A 19210-nucleotide genomic window follows, 5' to 3' on the forward strand; every position below is an offset into this window, starting at 1 on the left:
CGTCCTCCTTTCCTAATTCCTTCAAGCTACAGGATATGGGGGAGCATTCAAACCCCAAACAACATGGACTGTACATCCATACCCCACAAAATGGAAGTGGTTTAATGCCTTAATGACAATTCTTGATTGGACTAAATTATACTGACCACTACAACGTGTTGAGGTGTAAGGAAAGGCAAAATTTTACACAAATTCACAACAGATCAAGTCAGGAAAATTACTTTATGAATGTAATTTTATGTATGATTATTGTAATAATGCATACAATGAGATGAGCAGGGTTCTATTTAAGAGAGAGAGATGAGCAGGGTATATATAAAAAGAAAATTTCCAGAGATGAGATTGCCAAAAGAAAATAAATAAAGGAATCCAGGTCATTTCATTTTGGAGAACAATGAATTTTTTCTTGGCCAAGTACCAAATCTTTCACCTATTCCGTTCCATACTCTGAAGCACTTGAATATTCACCATGCTCCTCAAAGTATTCAATTAAACACTTCAAGAACCTATCGCTAGTCACTGTTTCAGTGTCACAGACAAGACAGCATTGTCGTCTTGCTCGTGTCACAGCCACATTCATCCTCCTATGGTCACTCAGGAAACCCACCTGGAAAACCAGGAAAATATTATGATTATGATTCTTTTGCGAACCATGACGCCCATGACAGTTTTGACCAAATAAATGGAAATCAAGTAAATTACTACAAAAAATGCTTTAGATACCTCTTTCTTTGAGTTTGATCGAACCATTGAAATGATAATGGCTTCCTTCTCACGTCCTTGGAAGCCATCAACTGTTGATATTTCCAAATCCTTCAGCTTGTTTTCATTGCTCTTTAACATCTTCAATAAGACAACCTAGTACATGGGCACAGAATCAGATCCAGATTTACTTCACCATAGTTTCTATTTTAGTTCCTCACTATTTTTTCCTTAGACGTGAACAGTGAACACAACAATGAGGCATATTTTAAAGGTAAATGCAGAAGTTAGCATACCTGTGCAGCATAAGGGGTAATAATACCAATATCACAAGCATGGACCCCGCTATCAACAAGTCTCTTTGCATGGGCCATGGCAACTTTGGCTTCTCCCTCATTCATTGTGCTATCTTCTTCATTCTTCTTTTCATCCATGTCACACCTGAAGAAGATCAGTATAACCAATTGCATCAATTACGGCATCAGATAAGGGGACTCCTTGGATATCATACAAATACAAAAACATTAACTAGGCTTTGGATTTGGATTTGTGCGAATTTTGGAACAACACTCAATAGAAATTTATACTGCATTTTATCCAAGTTCAACAACCCAAATCCAAGTTCTAAACTCCAAGCTCCCACAAACAGGGTAAATCTTGTTTGTCATGAAATTTAAAATTACACTTTCTTTTCATATGGTTGATGACTCTTACTTTTAAATAATGAATCCTTTATCAATGATAATTTTTTGCAGTAAATCCTATAAAAATGGAGTGGTTTCATTTTAATGTGATTCCAATTTCCCCTCTTGAGAATTTTAGAAAACCAAATTATTCATAGATAAGTAACAATAAGAAGCATACCCAGCAATGTCTATCAGAAGGAGGGTTGGTTCTGTTGAAGACGACTTTTTTACGTCTTCAAGATCATAAAGCATATGTGCAGCAACACTTGCATGTGCTTTGATCTGTCACAAACACATGAATGCAAGCAGAAATAAAACAAAATCAAATAACACTTATCCCCTTGAGATAAATATCTAAAAACAATGATCTTACTCCATATAAAACAAGAGGGCTAGATACAAGCACCTTACTACTGTAAAGCTCTTTAGATGACCAGTTCATAATAAGCTCATGCATCCGATACTGGATGGTGAGCATAGAAATCACTTCCTCTCCATACAAATCTGCAAGACGTTCAAAAAGAGTTCTTCCTAGGCCTTTCTTCTCAGCTTCAACACTCTGTATTGTTGGAGGAAGTTGAAGATGGTCTCCTGCAAGTATGCACCTTGAACCCTGAAACAGCAAACTTAGATTTCAAGTGGCGTTTGGAATACTAAAATCTATTCATATTAGATAATTAGCAGAAAATTCATTAAATAAGTGCTTTTGGAATTTAATTCTTAGTTAATGCATTTTTCAATTGGAAATGCATTTTCAAACAACCGGAAGACATTTTTCATTTGATGAAACTAGGGAAATAACTTTCTTCCACTAAATCCCAAGGCCAACATAAATATTTCAACATGTGTTTGTCTTCAATTTTTTTTGTCTTCAACCAGGAAAGACTCAAGAACAGAAACCTTACTAACACAGTTAAAGATAAGAAATTTTTCATTACAGCAGATGAAAAGAAGTGTATTCAAACCCCAGAAAACCAGCATCGAACGCATTATCATGAAACCATATACAAATATATGTTTGCATCTCCATTTAATCAAATGCAGATGCACTGATATGCACTATATATATACACACGCACACGCACGTGCGCACACACACACACACACACACATTTTGTGCTTTGCAAGCACATTCTGTTGCTACCTGTAATAGAGCTATCCAGCACGCTATCTCCAGTGCCTGAGCAGCTTCATCAATAATCACCAAATCAAATGACATCCTCTCCAGCTTGCGAGAAAATGCACCGGTCAAAGTTGTCAAAATAACATCAGCACTTTTAATTACTTCTGTCACAGCTAGTTGCTGCCTTTTACGTTCTTCCTTAGAAAGGATCCTGAGCTCCTTCCTGATGTCCCTCCTTGTGTTTTTGTCTTTGGTTTTCAGCAGTTTCCCATTCAGTAACTGAACAAATGCACCAGTGACTCATTGAAAGAGAAGAAGGCGAACTTCAAAGAAACTCTTAAAATAATGCTTTGTAATGATCACTAGAACAATGAACCATTTGAGCAATTACAGCCAGCAAATTGTAGATTTGATTAGTCAATTGTCATAATTAATAACCAATTTATCACAGTTTTGATTTTTATGTAGCAAACAGAACATCATACTCATCTGCATTACTTTGAGGTGATTTATTCTTTACATAAAGATCACAGTTGACTTCATCAGAAATACAGTGCTAATTCACTATTGCAAGTGTTAATGGTTATCTTAGTCATTTAGTATATTCATGTGTTAAGTGTTATTTTAATAAATGAGAGAGCTTAGATGGATGAGTGGTATAACATTGAAAGACAAATCAAGGAATGAACATATTCATGGAAAGTTAGGTGTAGCTCCTATAGAAAATAAGATAAGGGAGGGGCAACTCAGATGGTATGGACATTTGCAACGTAGGCCACATAGTGCACTTGTGAGGAAGAGTAACTTAGTTGCTATAGGGGATAGTAGAAGGGGTAGGGATAGACCTAAAATAAATTGGGAGGAGATAGTGAGTAAGGATTTAATATTCTTGAATCTATCAAAAGAAATGAACCATGATCATATAAATTGGTGGAAAAGGATTCATATAGCCAACCCCACTTAGTGGGACTAAGTCATGGTTTTGTTGTTGTTGTTGTAGAATGTAATTGGTATATATTATAAATAAAGGGAGAGACCTATCATTGTGTTAGGTTATTCGTTTAACCAAAAATATCAACATGGCATCAAAGCAAGATCCAACCTAAACCAAACCACCAAAACCAAACTCAACCATCGCCAGAAAATGCCCTCTCGTCGCTGCCCTACTCAGAACCACTACAACCCTTCAATATTTCAAAAAATCAACCACGTAGCCAAAACAGAATCCTCAGAACTATAACCCAGTAAAATCCCATCGCTCGAAACCTCCCCAGACACCCCCATGTGCCGGCCAACTGCCGGCAGTCCCAACCCCACGCACCGGCACATGAGAGAGGTTCTAGCCACCTTTTTCTGATTTTTCATCCAGCATTTTCTGATTTTTCCTCCAGCATGTTCTGATTCCTTCCCTAGACCATAATATCAAGCTGTTGGGCACGTGTTTTGCTCAAAGATCCAATATTTTTCAGCCATGCACTCGTGGTAATCCGTTAGTGGTCGTTCAGTTTTAGTGAAGGCCATCGGTGAGTCTCTTGGAGCAGTGGCAACGTTATATCAGTTTGTTAGTGCCTTGTCCCTGGTTGTTTTGGTGGTTCACCTTGTTTGTGGTTGTGCTAGTTAGTTTGATTGGCAGAGCAGAGCTGAGGGCGTGAAGCTAGTGGATTTTATCACTTTGAGCCACTGTCTCCTTCTACCTCCTGCACTGCTGCCACGACACCTCTCCAATGCATTGTTGCCTTGGTCATCCTTCGTTGGAAACAGTATTTTAAAAGGTGAAGGTGTTGAGGCGTAAGTCTTTTGAGGGTTTTTTTTAAAATATATATATACAAAAATAATATGAAATTTGTTAAATTAAATTATAAATTTTGTTGCCTGAATTTCAAACCAAAAAAATAGCTTAACAAAAATAAAACACATTAACCAAGCAGTCTTCATTTCCCATACACTATTCCTGTAAGTGTTAGTGTAATGCTACAGCCACATGCCCTCCTTGCAGGTTGCCTTCCCACCCAGCCAAAAAAATCTTGCTTTTCTAGTTGCCTCTCTCGCGCCATATTCTCTCCAGAGTCCACTACCTCCATCAAAAAGAGTCTCAAGCCAAGAAAGAGACACTTGAGAAGACAAGAGAGAGAGAGAGAGAGAGAGAGAGAGAGAGAGAGAGAGACTAGAGTGAGAGACACTCAAAGGCAACCCAATCATCTTGTCGCAGAGAGAGAATGAGAGAGGGAAAGAGACGAACAGCCAGACAGAGGTGGCAGCACAGTCATCCCATCAGAGGAGCTCGTCGAAGAGGATGGCATTGGCTCTTTCTCGAAATGATGGAGCACTTGTCAAAGGAAGGAGTCCTCGATCATTTGACACCATGGTTTTAAATAAAGGCCACAACCATTACATAACGCCGTTACGTAACGGTTTTTTGGGTTACCAATACCATTACACACCGCGAAATCGGTGAGAAGAAAAATCACGGTCGTAGCGCCCATTACGGACCGCAGCCGTTACGTAAAGGCCGCTACAGCCGTTACATAACCGCTATAGGACTGTTACACGAAAAAAATTATTTTATTTTTTACTTTTTCTTCTCACTTTTTCCCTCTCTTTCATAAATCATTCTCAATATACCATGGGGCGAGAGGGGGAAAAGATTAAAATGAGGATGACAATGATACAAAATTTACTATTTCTTTAAATACTCACAATAGATGCTAATATTAACAATTTGAAAATACTAGTTAGGAAAATATTTTATTTTGATAATATTGTAATGTGATATTTATGTTCTATATTTTTCAACTTCAACCATCTTTCTTTTCTAGCTATTTTATATTTGTATTATTTGTATGTCTTATGTGTCTAATAGATTAATGGAGTGTATAATGTATTTTGTTCTATTAATTAATTTAGCACACAGAAGAATTTATCACAGATAAGAACAATGAGAAGTATAAATACACACACACACAACCCCGTAATTTTTCTATCAATGGTGGTTTAAAACAAATGTAAACTTGTTGCCCTTACCAAATAACTTTGTTACTTGAACTAAAGGATCCAAAATACACTAAAACTCTTTCTAAGAAGGGCTAAAAGCTTAAAACATGCAAGTATGCTAATATGCACAAGGTTGTGCGTGCTTCAAAAAAATTCATGGTCATTACACCCGCTTCCCATTATGTAACATCCGCTACTCCCGCTTCCCGTTACACCCGTTACCGTTACGTTACACTACCCACAACTGCGATTTAAAACCATGCTTGACACCCAGACAGAAGGGCATTTGTTCCATATTGTGCAGTTTCTTTAATTTTTTTAATATTACTAAAGTATATGACTGGTCCTAAAATGCATGTGCCTTCCTCTTTGAAGCATAAAAAACAAGTTTTTTCAATGGAGGCGTGCGCTCTGTCCCACAAAGCATACTCATAGCAGGTTTTCAGCCTTTTGAACTACGCCTTAGTGCATTCTAGCATCAAAACGCCTCAAGGCACGCCTTTAAAATGCCTTTAAAAATATTGGTTGGAAAAGATGAAAAGTCTACTTCCTGATTTGAGATCTATGTCTAGTCTTGATTGTGAGTCTTGTCAGTTGAGAAAGAATCATTGTGTCCCTTTTGCTTCCCGAGTCAATAAACAGGCAGCTAGTGCTTTCATGTTAGTCCTTTACGATGTGTGTCCAAGTTGGGTTTTCAACACTTTGTAACCTTTGGGGATGATTATTCAAGGATGACTTGGCTATATTTAATAAAAGATTGTTATGAATTTTTTCATATGTTTTGTGCCTTTTGTTCTAAAATAAAGACTCAATTTAGTTTGATAGTTCATAGACTTTAGAGTGATGATGCTAAAGAGTATTTTAGTACTCAATTCACTACTTATATGACTCAGTTTGGTACTGTTCATCAATTATCATGTGCCCACAACCCTCAACAAAATGGGGTTGTAGAGAGGAAAAATAGACATATCCTTGAAATCATCACACCTTACTTATCTAATGCATGTACCTAATGTGTTTTGGAGTGATGGTGTACTTACTACTTGCTACTTTATCAATAGGATGTCATCCTCTACTCTTAGTGGTAAAACTTCCTACTCCGTTCTCTTTCTTAATTCACCTCTTTTCTCTCTACCTCCTCATATATTTAGGTGTGTGTCCTTTGTTCATCAGCTAACTCCCAGGGTGAATAAGTTGGATCCTCATGCTATAAAATGTGTCTTTTTGGGCTACTCGTGCACTCAAAAGGGATATCATTGTTAAAGTCTACTCTATAACGCTTTTTCCTTCTGTTGATGACCTTTTTTGAGTCTAAACCATACTCCAATTAATCCCTTAATGCTTCTAATCTCAATGAGTCTCTTCCTCAACCTAATCTTCTAGATTCAAGTTTGTTGTCCTTACCCAATCATCCACCCGTGTCTCCATGTAGTTTGTTTCCTTCTCATCGGCTTGATCATCCTAATTTGTAGGTGTATTCACGATGGTGGCTCCAAGGAAGAGAGTCCCCTCTAGCTTCTACTACTATGCCTTTAGTTTCCTCATTTGATGATCATATTTCCAACGATCTTGATCCTCCCATTATCCTCCGGAAAGGTAAATGCACATGTACACAACATCCCATCTCCAACTTTGTTTGCTATGACTTCTTATCAGCTTCCTATTATTGTTTTGTTACTATTTTATCATTTGCGGCCCTTCCTAAATCTGTTTCCGAAGCCTTTTGGGTGGAGGCATGCAATGGTTGAAGAGATGAATGTTGTACATGACAATGATCTTGGGAATTGGTATCTCTTCCTCTCAACAAATCTATGGTTGGTTGTCGCCAGATATATACTATAAAAGTCAACCCTGATGGTTATGTGGCTCGTCTGAAGGCATTTCTTATTGCTAAGGGGTATATACTCAAGTGTATGATTTGGATTATTCCAACATTTTTTCCCCAGTTGCCAAACTTACGTTAGTACGTCTGTTCATCTCCTTGGTCCTCACTTATCATTCGCCTTTACATCAGTTAGATGTGAAGAATGCCTTCTTGCATGGTAAACTTGAGGAGGAGGTCCATATGGAGCAAGTGAGAAACCACCTAGGTTTGTTGCTTAAGAGGAGTCAGGCTTTGTCTTTCAGCTCAAAAAGGCATTCTACGGTTTAAAACAATCTCCCAGAGCATGGTTTGGTCAATTCAGTGTTGTAGTACTTGATTTTGGCCTTCGACGGCGTGTAGTGGAACATTGTGTTTTATCATCATACTTCATCGAGTAGGATCCTTCATAATGTGTATGTGGATAAAATTGTAATTGCAAGTGAAGATGATCAAGGTATTTAGAGCCTAAAATATTTTCTACAGACTAAATTTCAAACCAAAGATTTGGGACCATTGAAATACTTCTTGGGTATTTAAGTATGTAAATCTCAAATGGGAATTGTTTTGCCACAAAGTATGTTCTTGATCTTTTGGATTAGATTGGGCTGTTGTGATCTAAAATGTTTGATACACCCATGGATCCTAACAAAAAGTTAGCGTCGAAAATGGAAGATTTGTTGCCTAATCCCTGACGATGTCAAAGACTTGTTGGAAAGTTGAATTATCTCAGTCACTCAGCTGGACATATCTTTCACAACAAGTGTCATGAGTCAATTTTTCAATTCTCTAGGGACAAGTCATTGGGGCACAATAATTCGCGTCTTGAGATATCTCAAAGGTGCACCTAGGAGAGGTATCTTATATTGAGATTAGGATCACACTTATATTCAGGGATATACTATTGCAAATTGGTTGGATCATGTTTAGACAAAAAAATCCACAACCAAATACTGTATCTTTTTTGCTGGTAATTTGGTGTCCTATAAGAGTAAGAAACAAATTGTAGTAGCAAGGCCAAATGTTGAATCAAAGCATAGGGTCATGGTTCACACTACACGTGAGCTTGTTTGGCTGAAAAACATATTGGAAGAATTGTTCTTTCCACATCCTCAGTCTATGGAGTTGATGTGTGATAATCAAGTTGCTCTTCATATTGCCTCTAACCCAGTCTTCCATGAGTGAACAAAACACATTGAAGTTGATTGCCACTTTGCTCCGGAGAAACTTGTGCAGAAGCTCATCACCACCACTTAATGTGAAGTCTGATATGCAGCTTGCTGATTTGTTTATCAAAGTTTTGGGGGTGCTCGTGTTAAGCACAGGGGCATATAATATCTATCCTCTAGCTTAAGGGGGAGTGTTAATGGTTATTTTAGTTATTTAGTATTATTAGTGTGTTAGTGTCATGTTAATAAGTGAGAGTTAGTAAGGATATTATGGTCATTAGAATGTATTGATATGTACTACAAATATTGGCAGAGACCTATTGTTGTGTTAGGTAATTCATTTAATCAAAACTCTCAACAGTAAGAATTGGAATACTTGTGAGGGAATAGTTTTAGAGCAGAAAAAATCAAAATACAGTCATCCTATTGCACGAATGCTGCTAAGATATGTTTGGTACACATCTTCAAGTAAGAACTATTTGCAGACAAACCAATAATATAAACAAAAACTTCAAAACAAATTCTTGTTAAGGTCATAGGATATTTGTGATGTAAAGACTAGGCTGTTGTTGAAGTTAATTGTGCACCATTCTTTTAAAAAATGCAGGCATCACCTGCCTTCTCAGTGAAGCTCAGCAAGTATATTTTTTAGGTTTAAAGGAGGCTGCCATTTGAATTCATGGGGCATCCATTCCACCATCTTACTAGGCATCTGAAATTTGTAACTAAAAATAATTTAGTGAAGTCACTCTCCTAGCCCATTATTATTTTCCAAGAGGCTTACTACCTGCACTTCCTGATGCAAATGAATCAATAATTATGTCCACAAATTCTTCTTTTTGCTCTCCATAACCCTTTTTGAATTATGTCAGATTTCTAGGGAATAAAATAGAAAATTCTATTTTTTGAAATCTGAAATTACTATTTCGGTTTCTAGCAGTTTCAGTTTCTTGTTTTCTAGCCTAGAGATCAGCTGATTTGATTTGATGATTTTGCGGTGATTTGATTTGCTGATTTTGCGGCCTTCCTAATTTGCTGGCCTACCTCTACTATTTATCTTGTAATCAGGTCTCTTGAAATTCAATAAGAATGGTTATTCTTCTTCTAAGAAATCCTTCATAGTATCAAAGCCTCGTGCTCTTTTTCTATTTTGTTCATTATTCTGATGATGTCGTATAAGTCGGCGATGACTGGCGCCCAAAGAAATCCTACCGGCTCTCCTGGTACTTCCGAAACCATTCCACCCAATCCCACTATTCCTCCCAGGTCTGTATCTGCTGATTACTATTCCCAGAATTCAGCCCTTTATCTCACAGTTACAAAACTCAATGGGCACAACTATCTCGAGTGGGCTCAGTCCGTAAAATTAGCGATCGATGGCAGAGGAAAAATAGGGCATTTGACTGGCGAAATATCGAAACCTGCTGCTGGTGACCCTGATCTAAAAAAATGGCAGTCCGAAAATTCTCTTATTATTGCTTGGCTCATCAAATATTTGAGTTGAAAAAACTCGACTCTGGAGATCCAAGCAGAATGATCGTGATGTTACTACTTATTACAACGAATTGGTAACATTATGGCAGGAACTTGACAAGTGTAATGATGATGTTTGGGAGAATTTGAACAACCACACTCGCCACAAGAAGAGAGAGGAAAATGACTGGGTTTACATGTTTTTAATCGGCCTTAATCGGAGTTTGGACGAGGTCTGAGGCCGCATTCTCAGCAAGAAGCCATTGCCTTCTATTTGGGAAGTTTTTTATGAAGTTAGACGTGAGGAGTCAAGGAGAAAAATCATGCTGTGCAACACCAAACCTGGTTTTAACCTGGAGCCCAAGAGCTCTGCTCTTGTGTCAAGAGGTGTTAATTCTGACAACGGGTGTAAGAAACTGTGGTGCAAGCATTGCAAAAAACCATGGTATATGAAGGAAACGTGTTGGAAGCTTCATGGGAAACCATCAAATTGGAAGCCAAAATCCAAATGAGACAATCACGCCTACCAAGCCACTGCTAAAGAAACTCTGGAGCCTTCTACCAACTCGGATGCAGTCCCTTTTACCAAGGAGCAATTAGAGCACCTATACAAATTGTTTCAATCTCCAAAACCGTCCTTAACTCCGTCTTGTTCTTTGGTACAGAAGGGTAACTCTCTTGCTACTGCGTTTTTAGGTGTTATTCCTAATTTTGTTCATTCTTGGATAATTGATTCTGGCGCAACTAATCACATGACTGGTTGCTCCAAAATTTTCTCATCCTATAGTCCGTGTGCAATAAAAAGGTCAAAATTGCAGATGGTATCATGGTTTACTCTCGGTAAATGCCAAAATAGGAACTATCAAACTCAATTCGTTGTTAACTCTCCATGATGTGCTCCACGATCCAAATTTATCTTGCAATTTGTTGTCCATCAGTAAATTTACCTTTGATCATCAATGTCAAGTTAATTTCTACTCTTCTTATTGTGAGTTTCAGGAATTGACCACAGGAAGGATGATTGGTAGTGCTAAGGAAAAAGATGGACTCTATTATTTTGATGATGAACCTAACTCGAGCAGACAATGTCAAAGTACTTAAATTCTGTTTCTGTTTTCAAAGATAATGATATCATGTTATGGCATTATAGGTTAGGCCATCCTAGTTTTCAATATTTAAAATACTTGTTTCCCAATTTATTTCGGGATAAACGTCCATCTTCTTTTCAATGTGAAGTTTTTCAGTTTGCTAAACATCATCATGCATCCTTTTCCACCCAACCCTACAAACCAACTATACCATTTACTATGATTCACATTGATATCTGGGAACCCATGTAGAACATCTATGTATTATGGCAAAAAATGGTTTGTGACCTTTATTGATGATCACATGAAATTAAGTTGGGTTTATTTGATAAAGGAAAAATCTGAAGTGGAAACCATTTTCAAAAAAATTTACACCATGGCGCAAACACAATTTCAAAAAAATATTCAAATATTGCAGAGTGATAATGGTAGAGAATATTTCAGAAACATGTTGGGCCAATTTTTTCTTGAAAAAGGAATTGTTCATCAAAGTTCTTGTGTCGACACTCCGCAACAAAATGGTTTGGCTGAAAGAAAAAACAAACGTTTATTAGAAGTAGCTGGGGCATTGCTTTTTACCAATCAGGTACCTAAATATCTTTGGGGTGAAGCCATTCTTATTGCTACACATCTCATGATGTTCATGATCCTATAATGACTAACAAAAGAGAAACAGAAAATAACACCACAGCGTTGGTACCATTTGACATTGTCTACTCACGACAGAGGACAACTCGAAAGAAAGGGTCTTCCAATCTTTTACATTGTCCAGAATCCGTAAACCCTCTAGGTAATGTCCTCACCGAGCCTTTACCTCATGTTCAATCCATTTCATCTTCGAGTTATGAGTCCTCTAGCTCTAAACCCGAGTCTGGTTTCAATCCTGAGTTCGATGATTCTGAACTTCCCATTGCTGTCCGGAAGGGTGTCAGGTCTTGCACCCAACATCCATTATCCAATTATGTGTCAGATGAAAATCTCTCACCTATTTTTCATGCTTTTACCTCACAATTGTCTTGTATGGAGATCCCTAATACTGTGCAAGATGCTCTGAAAGTTCCTAAGTGGAAGGAGGCTATCTTCGAGGAGATGAAAGCTCTTGAAATTAATAGCATGTGGGAGTTAGTTAATCTACCAAGAGGAAAGACAACTGTAGGGTGCAAATGGGTGTTTACATTCAAGTATAAATCTGATGGTTCTCTAGAATGGTATGAAGCTCGATTGGTCACCAAGGGATTCACTCAGACCTATGGCATTGATTACATGGAGACATTCACCCTAGTTGCAAAGCTAAACTCTGTAAGAGTTCTTTTGTCACTTGCAACTAATCATGACTGGCCTCTGCAACAGTTGGATGTAAAAAATGCATTTCTTAATGGAAACCTAGAGGAAGAAGTGTACATAGATGCACCTCCAGGATTTGGTGAAAAGTTTGGCACAAAGGTGTGTAAACTGAAGAAGTCCTTATATGGGTTAAAACAATCACAAAGAGTCTAGTTTGGGAAATTCACTCAATTTGTTAAAAGTCAAGGGTATACTCAAGGGCAAGGTGATCATACGATGTTTATAAGACATTCACAGGATGGGAAGATAGCGATACTGATTGTGTATGTAGACAATATAATTCTCATTGGAGATGACATACTTGAGATGAACCGATTGAAGACTTCCCTCTCAACAACATTTGAGATCAAGGACTTAGGATCTCTAAGGTAATTCCTTGGAATGGAGGTTGCTCGATCGAAGAAAGGGATTGTTCTCTCCCAACGGAAGTATGTCCTTGACCTCCTTAAGCAGACTGGGATGAGCAGTTGTAGCCCAGCAGACACTCCAATAGATCCCAATCAGAAAGTTGGAAATGACAAGGAAGATGATCTAGTGAATACAACTCGGTATCAAAATTTGGTGGGAAAGTTAATTTACTTATCACATACATGGCCTAATATTGCTTTTGCTGTGAGTTTGGTAAGCCAGCTTATGCATTCACCCTACGATAAACATCTTGAAGCAGTTCATTGGATTCTCAGATACTTGAAAAGTACACCAAGCAAGGTTTTACTCTTCCAGAAGACCACACAGCAAAACATAGAGGCATACACTGATGCAGATTGGGCAAGCTCAATTATTGAAAGGAGATCCACGTCAGGATACTGTACTTATGTCTAGGGAAATATGGTTACATGGCGAAGCAAGAAATAGAATGCGGTTGCAAGGAGTAGTGTCGAGACAAAATATAGGGCTATGGCTAACAAAGTTTGCGAGATGCGGATGCCAGTGAACATGCCAACGAAGTTGTATTGTGGCAACAAAGCTGCCATAAATATTGCTCAAAATCCAGTACAACATGATCGCACGAAGCATGTAGAGATTAACAGACACTTCATAAAAGAGAAGATTGATAGTGGACCTGTTTGCATGCCTTTTGTTCCTACTACTCAACAAATAGCCGATATCTTCACCAAAAGACTTTTCAGACCTAGTTTTGAGCTCTTAGTAAGCAAGTTGGGCATGATAGATATCTACGCTCCAACTTGAGGGAGAGTGTCAAATTTCTAGGGAATAAATTAGAAAGTTCTATTTTTTAAAATCTGAATTTACTATTTCAGTTTCTAGTAGTTTCAGTTTCCTGTTTTCTAGCCTAGAGATCTGCTGATTTGATTTGCTGATTTTATGGTGATTTGATTTGCTGATTTTGTGGCCTTCCTAATTTGGTGGCCTTCCTCTACTATTTCTCTTGTAATCGTGTCTCTTGAATTCAATAAGAATGGTTATTATTCTTCTCAAAAATCCTTCGAAAAACTATTCCAAAATATTTTAATCCGTAATTATAAATTTCAAGCTTAAATAAATTTCTGTCCTCCAGATCAAATATCATGTGGAATATGTGACAAAAATTTTAATTTTGACAAATTCACAGCATCAGTAAATATGGAATCATGAGAGTGTATGCATAACAGAGTCCAGGATCTAAGGGGAATTTTATATGAAGAAAAATGGCTCATGGAAAATTAAATGATAGTCATATCTGATAATTTTCAAAGAAATTGCCAAATAAAATTCAATAATGTCGTATTCTGGCCTTTACGAAATCAAAGGTTGCTGAATTGCAAAAATCAGTTCAAAACCTTTTAATAACACTTTTTCTCCTTTTGAAATCAGCATGATTGGTTTATTGCATAGTATGAAAAAATAAAATAATTATCACTTTTTGAGAATCAAGATGATTGAATTATTATCAAAACCGTAAATCAAGACATTTATTCCAAAGGTCTTTTCCCGCACATAAAGCTCATGTTTTAAGAATCAAATAAAATATTTACTGATAAAAAAAAAACATTGAAAATATTTACCTGTATACTACTAACTAAATCAAAAGTCACAATATTTTTATATTCCTAAAAATTACAGGCTACCTTCATTTAATAAAAATTATTTCACAACAATAATTTCAGATGCGACAATAAAAGAAAAGTCAGTCCTATTTCAAGGGGCAAACAAAGCATACAAAAAATTTGATGGTGCAGAGTGCAAACATTGAAGAGTTTAGTTAACTAAATATTAATCTGAAATTTCCTCTAAAGCTTTACCTTCATTTCCTTGCGAATGTCGTTTGCTAGAGAACTATTATCCCCTCGAAGAACCTAAGTAAAACCAATTGAATATATGAGGGTAAAGCTATAACTGAAAGAGATAATAATAAAGGGAAACAGAATTGCATGTGAGAAAGTATCTCACTCATTGCTAAAGTAAAATGTCAAAGGCAATAAAACATCCATTAGTGCACAGTTCACCAACACTAAACAAGAAAGTAGAACTAGGAGAAGTGGAGAACAGAACACCCTTATGAAGTTGTCAAAGAAAGAAAAAACAAGTTCTCTACATCTGTATAAAAACTGTGGAAATAATAAAAATAGATTCATCAAAACTAATAAAAGGAATACAGGTATAAACTGAATTACTTCTGAAAAGAGGATGCAAATACTGGCATGAATTTGCATCTCATACAAACATGGCATGCTCACGTGCAACCAAAAAAAAGTAAGAGAACAATGTGTACACAGTGGAAATATATATACGTGATATTCATACCATGCAAATGCCAAAATAAAATTTCAATATGGGAATATTAATAGAACAAATTTTAAAATGGAAATATATATATATATATATATATATATATAGAATTCCACAATGCAATCTTCTGTTTTTAAAATAAAGGTACTTAATACCTTAGCATCCAATGCACTCTCCAATACTTGAGGTAGTAATCGTGCAGGATGCCCTAATCTCACCAATTTCACTCTAATGGAAGAAATGGATGGAGCAAGTTAGAAAATCAATTTAGTGCTCAACCACTCAATCAACCAAAATCATAATGAGCAAGAAGAACAAATAAGAAATGGGGAAAAAAAATTCATACACCATACAATTTTTGTTCAATATACATAAAAAATATGATTCCTTGAGATGAGATTGAGAATCAGTCTACTGGAAATTTGGCAGCAACAGGTACTTCAAAGGCAATCATCAACTCAAAATTACAAAGTTTTGAGGATAAGGGATTGTTAAGAGTCATCCCACCCTATGTCTGAGTAGGTTTCAAACCTCACTCCCCGCCCTCTCCCCATTTACCTATCCAAAAAAAATAGGTACAAATTTTATCTCACTAAATTCCAAAAATGAAAATTAGAATTTAGCTTAAGAAAGAAAAATTTATTCAGAAAGGGTGCTCTAAACAAGGAAGCTGACCAGCATATATCATTCCATGACAAATGGCGTAATAAGTTAACAAGACATTATTGCAACAACACATGGTCAGTTACATATATCGTTTCTTGCTAGTCAGCTACTCTTAGTAATGGAGAATGACAACACCCATAAAAACTGAGTATGGAAACAGATCCAGAAAACAGTTGAGGAATTTTGACATTAGAAAGGTATTTGATGCTCTAATTACCCCAGAAAAAAATTCTTGGCCTGGGATAACTTTTTAAACATAAATTATAGATAAAATACCTATATTTTAGACAAACGCTCCTTTACTAGAAACTTTTTCCATAAAATAAAAGATCACTTTACCTGTGAGGTACAAGTCGCTCAACAATGTTGTCAACAGCAATATTTGAAGCAGCACAAGCAAGAATTTTTGACCCACGCTTTACTTCTTGCAAGATAATTTCCACCACAGTTGTGGTCTTTCCAGTTCCAGGAGGCCCATGCAACAGAAATACATTCTTGGATGACAGTGCCTTCGAAACTGCATCTTTCTTAGAAATGAAAGTGGTGTAATTTAATCTTTTAGGAGCAAAAAAAGAAAGGCATAAAAGAATCCTATGAAATAAATGCAAGTTTCAATAAAGCAAACATAGACCAGCACACACAAATGCAGAAATAGACCCACACAAGTAGATGCATACAAGTATAACTCTATAAATTTAATTTCCAAGGCAAACAGTTGTCATAATACGACATCAGAGAATGAAAAGTTAAAGCAATAGAATGAGGCACCTACAATTTTCAATGCAAACAGTTGTAATAGTACTACTAGGAAGATTTAAACCGGTAGAATGAGGCATTTATGAACCAATACACAAAGCAACAAGCCTAAGAATATCTGATAGCAGATAAAAGATGCATTCCTCTGAACTACACCATGTTCAGAATTTATAATAACTTAATGATCAAAATGCAAGCTATGGTCTAATTGCTTTCTCCACCCTAAACCATTAGGACAACACACCAATGTGTCCACATCAATTGTCCAATTCTTAACTACTTTCTCTGCTCTAAACTATCTTAAAATCACACTTGAGAAGAATGTTTCATGGTCAAATAAACTAGTCTCGTGGTTAAGGAGAAGACAAACTTCTAAATTTCTAAAATTGATGAGTAGCATCTGTCATTTGGATTATAATCATATCCATAAAAAAGTCACAAACACTTAAATAGCTGCAACATAGTGAATGGAAATGACATTTCAAATATATGCAAAAAAATAAAAACAAGGTTGGCAATAAGATGTTTAAATATCAAACTGAAAAGAGAAAAAATCAAATAAAAACAACAAACTAATACCAGAGAGAGCGAGAGAGGGATGAACACTCTAAATGGTAAAACACCATGCATTTGTGCAAAATAAAATTGGTCTTAAGCTTAAACACCTGAGACTGATCAAGGTTGGAGTTGATTGGAGAAAATGCAACATCTTTTTTTGACATTTGTGGTGCTCTCTCTCCAAATAGTACAGGAATTAAGTCAGCAGCAGGTCCCTTCTGCACGCCTTCACTTAGTTGAATCAAGGCATCCTTCATCCTACGATATGTCACCTACATACGCAATTATACTGTGCAGCATTCTTCTTTGGCAGATAATAATCAAGATTCAAGAATCTAGAAAAGAGCTTAATATTAAAGATTTACTACATAGATAAAATTTAAATCATGCTAGCCCAAATGCAATGAGAACTTTGGGAGAGAAACTCCACACAATATGTGTGTGTGCATGTCATCACTGTCATGAATATAATTGAAAAGTGTTTTTTTTTTTTTATCAGATAATTGAAAAGTGTATATTGTAACCTAGAAGTTTAGATAAGTTATGGGCATGTATGAATGAAACAAATATTATTTAGGATGAGGTAGTAATCTAAAGTTCAATCATGTAATCGACCAAGGGACATTTTTGTGGGATAGAATATAGACCAGGACACTCTTGGGATCCAGAGTCTAGATAGCTTGATAGACAAGCCCATAGTGACAACTTATAATTCATTAGAGAGAGAGAGAGAGAGAGAGAGAGAGAGAGAGAGAGAGAGAGAGAGAGAGATGAAGGGATTACCTCATTCGCCAATTTCTCAAGACGCAGAGAAGTGTTCAAACCCTCTTCTGGGATATCATCGAAAGCAACAGTAATTGACGAGTCCTGTTCAATATGAAACTCAAGTTACAAATGCAAGTAAAAAGTAAACTATGAACTTTCTTTGCCTAGAAACCAGTGTCAATAAACACAATTACAAGCTAACAATGTCTTTCAAAGTTATAATTACCTTCAGACGATAAACTACACCTTGTCCAAGGGAAGGAGACCCTAAATCAGCCTTGTTTGGTTTTAAAACAACCACATCATGAGTCCCAAACTGCAATGAAAAAGAGAAGGCCCATAAAAAATAAAAACAAAACAAAACACTCAGAATAAATAGAAAAACTCTAGTAGCCAGCATATGTACATATACCAAGTTCCAGTTGTAGAAGTTGTTAATTAATTAATTCATGCAACTCCTAACAGCATCCAGATAAAGGACATATTACAAACTAGACAACAATGGAAATCAATGTCTTTTTTCTATGCATTAAAGCAGTATTATCTTCCACTATTACTTCATGTTTTGCTATATATCACACTAAACCCAGTTGAATTCTGAATGAGTAATTAAATTTACAAAGCTCGCTTTAGGATGATCACAGAGATGAAATAAACTAGTGGTAAGCATAAATGAGACAAGATAAGTAATCAGATAAATTTCACCTTATGAGCAGGCAGAACATCTCCTTTGGTGGACTGAAACTCGAGAAGTGTTTTCCCCATGAGCCCCGACTATTGTACAAGTTAACAAAAGAAACCATTCATTCTATAAGTCAATTGAATCAATTTAACCCAAGGAAAAAAAAAAATATAAGCTGGATGAAGCTGATGAACAAACAAACTACCTGGGCATCAACGCATTTCAAATTAAGAATAGTAGAGCCCCTCTTCTGAGCAGCATCCAAATTCCTGGACGAGCTTGAAACGATTGAGGCCTCAACCTCAGCTTTCTACAACAGCCAAATGGCATCATAGAAATGTGCATAATTGATTTCTGAAACGTTATCAATCAAAACAATTGAGAGAGAGAGAGAGAGAGAGAGAGAGAGAGCACTTTTTCCAAATCGATAAGGGGAGTCATGGTGGAAATGAATTGTTGCAGTGTAATAGCAGTAGATTTCTTCTTGCTCTTTCCTCCCTCCATGGTCGCTGCTGACGCGAGAGAGAGTGCAGTGACTACTTACGAGTCGCCTTTTGTCTTTTGATTTTAGGTCTCTCTCTCTCTCTTTTTTATTTATTTATTATTATTATATAGA

At 36.5% G+C, this 19210-nt stretch overlaps 1 protein-coding gene across 1 annotated transcript; it reads right to left on the bottom strand.

Moving 5' to 3' along the window:
- Positions 1-208: 208 nt before the first annotated feature.
- LOC131167640 (uncharacterized) lies at positions 209-19180 on the bottom strand. Its single transcript, XM_058126433.1, has 15 exons — positions 19009-19180; positions 18800-18904; positions 18618-18686; positions 18139-18228; positions 17931-18014; positions 17255-17419; positions 16173-16360; positions 15323-15395; positions 14681-14734; positions 2533-2790; positions 1795-2001; positions 1567-1670; positions 999-1143; positions 724-858; positions 209-607 (listed from the first exon to the last, which is right to left on the bottom strand). The coding sequence occupies exons 1-15, from the start codon at positions 19096-19098 to the stop codon at positions 431-433; spliced, it is 1944 nt and encodes a 647-aa protein (XP_057982416.1). The 5' UTR covers positions 19099-19180; the 3' UTR covers positions 209-430.
- Between the last annotated feature and the right edge of the window lie 30 nt (positions 19181-19210).

The sequence above is a fragment of the Malania oleifera genome, chromosome 11 (assembly GCF_029873635.1).
Source record: "Malania oleifera isolate guangnan ecotype guangnan chromosome 11, ASM2987363v1, whole genome shotgun sequence".
Taxonomy (NCBI): domain Eukaryota; kingdom Viridiplantae; phylum Streptophyta; class Magnoliopsida; order Santalales; family Ximeniaceae; genus Malania; species Malania oleifera.